The 8696-nt window shown below is 26.8% G+C and overlaps 1 protein-coding gene across 1 annotated transcript; it reads left to right on the top strand.

The window, feature by feature from the left end:
• The first annotated feature begins 238 nt into the window (after positions 1-238).
• Positions 239-8304, top strand: LOC145850077 (methanethiol oxidase-like). Its single transcript, XM_082955223.1, has 6 exons — positions 239-242; positions 852-1007; positions 1177-1223; positions 2397-2486; positions 2905-3090; positions 8213-8304. The coding sequence occupies exons 1-6, from the start codon at positions 239-241 to the stop codon at positions 8252-8254; spliced, it is 525 nt and encodes a 174-aa protein (XP_082811349.1). The 3' UTR covers positions 8255-8304.
• Positions 8305-8696: the final 392 nt, after the last annotated feature.

The following is an 8696-nucleotide window of genomic DNA, read 5'->3' as shown; positions in this document are numbered from 1 at the left end:
ATAAACACTTCAAACAAATAAGCGTTGTACATAGTATGATTGTAACTTTTTAAAGTTTAGATTAACATACTACTAAAAAATACTCTAAAAGCTCAAATAATAGCTAGTTTTGAATTTTAGTTGTAAAAAACAGAAAAAAAAAATTCTAAGTTTACAATCAATTAGGATTTTATTTTTTGTTTTTTAGATTTATTCAAGAGAATAATTTCAAATTTTTGCCGTGTAGTCAGCGTTTAAAATGTGTAAGTTTATAGTATTATGTTGTTTATTATTTTTAAATAAGTTTTTTTTATGTTAATGTAGTATTTAGCAATAGAAAAATAAATATGTATTAAATATGCCTTTATTTTGAATTAATTGTTAATTATTTCTGTACTTTTGTTAAAAAGAGTATTATAAAAATAATAATCACATTTATGACATTGAAAACACCAACTTATGAATATGTAAAACTTTTTAATGTGTTTTATCTTAATTATTTTCTGTCATTAGTTAGTATATTTTTGTCATCAATTAAATATTCAAGTTATTTTAAATTAAACACTTGGTCATTTAGTAAGTGACTAGACAAGTAAAATCTTATAAGTTTCACAACTGTGCAATATAAATACACAAACGTTTTAATTTTAAGATTATCGTGTATTTATAAACTACTATTAACTTAACAAAAGTTCTTATTAAATAAAATATAAAAGTAAAAACTAAATTCTTAAAATCTTGAATTCTGTATTTTTTAACCACCATTAAAACAGACAAGTCAGAGAAAAGTCTAAATATCAAGTTTAACCGATCAAACTCTTATACAAAACTTTGTAACTGCTCGTTTATTCTATTTTTACTGTTTTCACCAGCATCGCGTCTTGAGAAGGTGTCAGGACACTTGGAGAAAAAATGTTGCAGCCAACTGCAGACCGGGCCCGGGTACGCGTCACCCATTGATGCCATGAAAGCCCCTAAAGAGAAACTGCTGTACATACCATGCATTTACAGGTTATTTGATTGTGAAAGTTTTTAAATTTGCAGTAGTTTACTGAACATTTGCAAGCATTTACAAGTAGTTCACAATGTTTTTATAATTAATTTTACACTTTAATCAATTTTAAGTGCGCTCGCTTCGCTGTAAATGCCGAGACCAAATGTTTTAATATCAAAACTTTAGTTTCCATGTGTTTACAGGTGATTTGATCGGTGATAACTTTAAAGGTTATGGTGAATTTTTAAATGTAATATTGTTTTTTTTTTCTTCCAAACTATACTTATCTGTAAAAAAGTGTTTTTGAGTTTTAAGCTTTGGTTTTATTAAAACGATTGTTTTTATTAAAACTCAAATTAATGCACTTTTTTAGTTTTGACTTTTCAAAACGTTATTTTAAATTTAACTCGTTTCTTTAAAAAGTAGTACTAATTCGATGTATTCTAAGTTACTTTGTCTGAACTTTTATTAAATAATACAATAACCATTATTTTCATTTTCAGAAAAAAAATTACTGCTTCAACATTTTCAATTTTTCTTCAGACTACAGATTTGCTTGTTAATACTTTTAATATTCTGAAATTGTTTTAAGCGTATAAAAATAAAGTAAAACATCAACCTTGATAATTGTACTATAATTTAAATAAATTATATTTAGTGTTCATGGCAACTAATACCGCAAAAGATTGCAGCAAAATTATAGTATTAGCATATTAGAAGCTAAAACATGAACTAGATATTGTGGTGAGTAACATACACTAAAACCACATAAGACTTGTATTAAACTAATCTAGTCTGTAAATTGATTGGTTTGTATGAGGCTTGCTATAAATCAATGTAGTTGGTAAGCTTACAACGACAGAAGATTATAATGTTGTGAAAAATATAACATGTGTAACAAAACACATGAGCATTATACTAAATTAATCTAGTTCGTAAGCCGGGCATTAGTATAATTTGTAGAAGTTCCAACAAGTGCGCGTGTAGAAAGCTTGCTTTTACGTTGCTTACCAGTAAGCAGTTACTTTTAGTACAACAAATTGCCGCAAGACTATTTGCTGCATTGTGTGGTAGCAGCGAATTTATTTTTAAATGAACAGTGTATGTTATCTTATTCAAAACTTCGTTAACCCAAAGTTATAACATTTGAGTTTTGTGTTTCTGTTAAAACCAGAGTTAAAGTATCAATATAGATCATTTAGTTGAAAAAAAAATGTTTAAATTGTTAAGTAAATACTTTTACAACTAAATGACCTATATTAATACTTTAACTAAACATTTTACATTGAACTTTTACGTCGACCGAATTCGAATAAGTCAATAATACATTGTTATAAAATTTATAACTAGCTACAGTGTCTGATTAAAAGTTAATATTATTAAAGCAATTTTGTATCATTTTGTTAAAAACAAAAACAACTAGACTAATTATTTTCACAGGAACACCCCAATACCTGCTCCTGATTACATAGCAACCGTTGATATGGACGAAAGCTCACCCACTTACTGCAAGGTAACTGTGACGTCAAAAACTTATTATTACGTCATCAATTGTATTGTGAACTCATTGTTTTTGTTTTTGTGTCGTAAAACATATGGTGATGGCACAATGTTAAAATCAATGACGATTAAGCATTATTATATTACTAACTTGTGTTAAAAACATTTTCATTTGAATCTTTTTTCTATCTTAAATTACTAACTCTGAATGTGTTTAAGTTTACTGTTTTTTATCTTAAAAGATAGTAAAGTTAAAAATGTTAAGCTGCAATATTTTACAACAAGATAAAATTTTTGAACTATATTTGATCTATCTTAATGGTCTTACTAACTATACCAACTACCAACTTGTTATATATAGAAGCCAAGTCTAAAATAAATAAATAAATAAGTAAGTTAATTAAAATAAGTTTAATCCATATTTTTTCAAGATCATCCACCGTCTCGAGATGCCGAACATGAACGACGAGCTCCATCACACCGGTTGGAACGCGTGCTCTTCATGCTACCACGATCCCAGCAAGAGGAGGAGACTGCTGATCTCACCGGGACTCGTGTCTTCCAGGCTCTACGCCGTGGACGTCGAATCCGACCCCAGGGCTCCTAAACTCGAGAAGGTTCGATACTGTATTATTTTGATTGAAAACTTTAAATTTTTTGAACTTACAACTTGTTTACAATTTAAATTTTTCTATTTAGATGAATTTTTCAACTTAATCAAGAAATTAAAAAGATTTATCACTTTTTTATATAGATTAAAGCATTTAAAACAAGTAAGTGTTTTAAGTTATGATTTTTTTGGTATTTTAAATACATTTTAAAACGAATCGCAGTATTACGAAAACATCTGGTTTACTGTTTGCCATTTTTGAGATAAGTTTGTACATCAAAAACAAAAATTAAAAACCTAATATTTTAAAATCTATAATTTGTAAGTAAGTTTTATAAATAAAAAACTATTGTACAATTAAAAATAAATAACTTAAATTAAACTTAAGTTTATATTTTTGTAAGTAGATTGTCTCAAATAGTTTTTTTGCAGATAATTTCTTATTAAAATGTTTCAATTAGGCATTCAAAATACACATTATGCTTTTGGGTCATTAAGTTGCAAAAACAAATGTTTTGATTACACATTTATCTGCTTAAAACCTTTTTATTCAAGGTGGTATTGCACATTAGTTTCTGAATAATAGGATTAACAACAAGTATGTATAAGCTTTGCTTACACGTTTATTTTTTTGATATTTAAATGTTATTTTAAATTAATTCTAGTACAAAAATATTATAAAAAACAACTATTCTGATACAACAAATGTAATTAAATAAGCCTTAAAATTCAAAACATAAAGCTTACAGGTTGTAAATAATTAACTGTAGGTTATTTTTTTATTAAAAACTTCACGCTTTTTTAAATTTTTAAAAAGTTTAAAGTGTTAGCTGATTGACGAAATATTAGCCAAACTACTTTTAACAAAATTTTAAGTGTCAATTATTAACAGTAAAAACGTAACTTTATATTAAGCTAATGTTAGAGCAATAAATGTTTTAAAACTATTATAAGTTTGAAACATTTTATAAATTTTCTTAGAAGATTCCAAATTTTTAAGTTTTGCAATAACTATTTTACCTAAAGACAGATAACAAAAGTTCAAATACCTTTAAAAAGTTACTAATATCGTCTATATCTGCGTTTTACAATATTTTAACAATACTCGCAATTGTTTTTCGTACTAAAATTAAGTTCAAATCTATTAAATATAACAGCAATCTTCTTTTGAAAAACGAATTTCGAGCAGTAATCGGTAAAAACATTTACTGACTTCAAGTTGTAAACATCAAACTTTTGTTTGAACTGCGAAATTCGAGCATTATCATTGTTTAATTAGCGACTCGGCACACAGTGTGCTCATTTTATGTTTGCAGAGCAAAAAATGAGCAATCGCTAATTTATGAGCAATACTGCAAACTTTATAATGCTCGTCACGTTTTTCGCTAAACGTGAAATCTTAAATGTAGTAACGTAATTAAAATAAATCTTTTATATTCAAACTTCACCAGTAAGAAGTTTTTGGCAGTCGAAATCACTACACAATTGTAAATTGTTAATGTATGCTTATTTCTTGCTTATTATAAAAGTGCTACATACTAAAAAAAATTGTATTATCATATTATGCGTGGAATTTCTTGAACAATTACAAAACGTTAATTTTAAAAACTCATGTCATTACTATAAAGTTTTAAAAGCTTAAAATAAATTCTGATTTTTTACCATTATTTTAATTAAATTACCTTGAGTTCTATCACACTTATAAATAAGTTACAACAACAACAAGTTAAGTTTGAAAGGTCACTTTTGAACGAAGAACTTTTTGCATAAAGACAGTTTTGCACGGATTGATTTTTTTTTAATTTAATTAAAGTTTTTATTAATCTAGTTTTTTTTATATTTACTATCACTGCTAACCCTAACTCTTCCCCTCGGTCAGTAACTTTTTTACTTATTTTTGTGTTTTATACATTTGATTTTTTTAACAAATTTTTAATGTAATTCTGTTTTCATTATGATTTTTAACTTTTTTATTTTCACTATCACTTTTATTTCTAAACTTTACCTTCGGTCGATAACTTTTTTTAAAGATAGTTTATTAATTTTTTTCAATGATAATTTTTAATAATTATCATCATTATTGTTACCATCACTATTACCCCTAACCCTTATCCTCGGTCAAGAATTATTTTTTCTTCTTCTTATTTTTGATAATGCTTTTTATTTTGTTTTTTATTCTCTTGCAAAATTGACCATCCGTGCAAAAGTGTCTTTGTACACATTTGGTCCGTTCTCTGGTTTCTTAAACTTAATTTCGTAATCGCCCCTTTTTGTTAAATATCGCCCCTTTACTAGTCAATTACCAACTTAATGCTTAATCTTCAAAACTATTAATTATCCTTTAATAGCCAAAATCGTCTCAATAGGGCGAAACTACCTGTTTTTGATAAACCTGTTCTACTTTTTACATAAAAAAAAATCTAATTTCAAAAGACTTTTACCAGTTTCTTTTAGTTAACTAAGTGACTGACAAAAACAAACTATTTTTAATAGTATAAATTTTTATAAACAAGTGTTTTAGGATTAATTGCTATAAAATAAAACGATTTCAAATTAAAACAAGTAGTTTATTGTTCAACTAACGGTAAAAGTAACAACTGTTTACTGTCTTATTTAAACATATGCCTACATGTGGGACATGTTTTATGATTTTTAAACCAACCATACACACAAGATTTGCAAAAGTAGTGGTCAACATGACAGTCCAAACGAACCATTTTTGTTCCAACTTTCAAATCATTCATGCAAACCACACATTGCCTACCGTCCATAGACTCGTCCGCGTCAAACCGTTGAAATTTTCTGATTCGTTCGGATGTCAGACCTCTCAAACGTCTACTTGGGTGCACGTTATCCCTGAGAAATGCACGCTGGCGCCGTCTCAGTGCCCGTCTAGTTTGTTCCATGTGTTGCAGCAATTGTTGGACTGGTTCCGGAAGATTGTTTTTATAACTGACATCAGCACGATCTTTATCCATTTTGATGAGATTTGTGTTGATTGCTTATAAAATCTTTATAAGTATCAAGTTATTGGTTTGTAGGAAACTAAGCAATAATTTTTTTTTTAATTAGTTAGTGGTGTGTTTGTTTTTTATAAATAAAATAGAGAAAACGTAATTTATAGCTAGCTAAAACGGAAACAGGTCTTAAGTGCACAAAGGTTAAATTGCACGAGGCTACTAAATTGCCCGAGAACAAAGTTGCACGAGAGCAATAAATTGCGCTAAGCCAAATTTGCACAAAGCCAAGTTTGCACGAGGGCACTAATTTGCACAATGGAACAAAATTTCACGAAGACGATTTGGCATCAAGGGTTAGTCTTGTACGAATTATATTTTTGCACAAGAGTAAAAATACAGTAAAAAACAGAAAATTAAACTTTAAAAAAATAATAATAAAAATAAAAACAAAGTTACTGACCGAGAATAAGGGTTAGGGGTAAAAGTGAAAGTAAAAAAAAATAATAAAAATTAAAAATAACAAAATAAAATATTTTACCAACCCAGGGTAAGGGTTTGGGGACAAACTTAAAAGAAATAATATTTAACCCGTGCAAAATTTTTTCTGTGCAAAATTGTCTGCTCATGCAAAAATGTCTTTGTGCAAAAGTGACCCATCGTAAAAAATTTTTTTCATGTAATTTTATCTCCTCTCGCAAAAGTATTTTTGTTCAATTTTGTACACTCGTGCAATTTTGCCCCCTCGTGCAACTTTGTACGCTCGTGCAACTTAGACAGCTACCAAGTTAATACAGTGATACAGAGGTCAGCAATCTATATTGTACTTATTTATGAGTCCTTTAAAAAGTATAAAAGCACACAGTGTTGCAGGTACATAGCTAGTTAACAAAAGTTAAAAATCTGCAAAAAAACATACCAAGAATGACACTAGATGACGTAATAAGGGGAAAAGAACAGTTCAAACTACCATTAATGTTATTGAACTTTATAATAAAAGTATGCAGTTACGTTAAATATTAAAACATTATTTAAATGTGAAATATGAGTAGTAATTGTAAGCAAGGCAATTTTTGCTGCTCTTGACTCCTTATGATTCCTTATGTGTTGCCACTTTTGTAAACCCATATAACCTTTCGTTCAAATTAAAAATAAGAAAAACACAATTCAATTTTGAAAGAATATTGATAGGCTTAAGTGTTTTAATTTTTAAACACAACTCAGAAAATTATTGTAAAATTTGTTGCTTTTCTAGGATACACTTCAGAAATTGTGAAAAAACAAAAGAGATATACAATATAGAAGTTTAACACGTAATATAAAGTTTTTAATTTATAATATTTTGAAAATTTTAACATTTTTATTAAGTATTATTTTCAGAGGCAAAATTATTTTAATGTTATCCAAAATAATTCGTAAAAATATTAAGAGTACATGCCTTATTAAATGTTATTTCTAGCTATGGTTGCATAAAGTTTTTAGTTGTGAAAAAGAAACAAACATGTTTTAACTTTAACTAGTTTGTTTAAGTCTTGTAAATAGAAAAGTTAACGTTAAAAAAACATAAAAATACGTAGTGTTTTATTTACATTATTGTTTGATAATCTTTTATGTACAAACTGTAACATATATACTAAACATAAGTTTTTTATATTAAAATTAAATACAAAATCATTAAGTATCAAAACTTAGAAATTAATAAAATTTAATTATTGAAAACTGGTTGTCTTTATTAGTAAAAACATACACTTTTTGTAATAAAAATTTAAAAATTTTCATAAAAACTTTTGACCTAATCTTGAAAAAAATATATATCAAAAATTAAACTGATATATTTTATAAATCTATGATATACTTTATAAATTTTGTAAACCAGTTTAAAACTTTTAAATTTAATTTGAAACAACAGAGACATTACATATCCTGTGTAGTATATTAAAATAAGAACACAAAATTCTTAAATTTTAAACAACAATGATCATAAAATAATTGCAGTATAATTAAAAACATGTTTAAAGAAACTTCATTATTTGCACAGTGATATGGGAAGACCATCACCAATAAATTTTTCTCTTGAAATAACTTAACTGTAGTTCTTTTGTAACAAAGTTAAGTAAACAACAAAATCGAGCATCAAAATCCGTCTAGCATAATGTTCTGTAAAATTAGCAGGAAACTGTTGCAGGGACATATTCGAGATTCTGCAAACAATAAAGAGCTTTCGTAACATTCAGGATTGGCTGATTTTGTTAATAACGTTTAGTGTCACTAGTTCTGACATGGTGATTTTACATTCGAAGTTTTTACTTGAGAGAACTCTTTTTTCAACTTAAATTAAAAATAAATCTGTAAAAACTAAGTTTGTTAGAAACCACACATTTTGTACCAAGTTTACAGTGATAAAAAAAACTCACAACCTAAATATAAGTTTGCCCTTATTTTCACTATTAAAACTATATTTTTATTGAAATTAAAAAAAATAGTAACTTGATTAATGTTTCTTTTCTTTTATTTTTGTTTTTAATTATTTACTGTAATAAAGTAAATATTATGAAATAAAATACAATAGTAGATTTATTTTTGTAAGTTTAAAAACAACAAGGAGATTTTTAAAGATCACTTTTAGGAAACATATGATTTAGTTTAATTTAATATA

Source organism: Thalia democratica, chromosome 2, assembly GCF_965202585.1.
Source record: "Thalia democratica chromosome 2, ktThaDemo2.hap1.1, whole genome shotgun sequence".
Lineage (NCBI taxonomy): Eukaryota > Metazoa > Chordata > Thaliacea > Salpida > Salpidae > Thalia > Thalia democratica.
The sequence above is the reverse complement of the archived record's forward strand: the minus strand, read 5'-3'. Positions and strand labels throughout refer to the sequence as shown.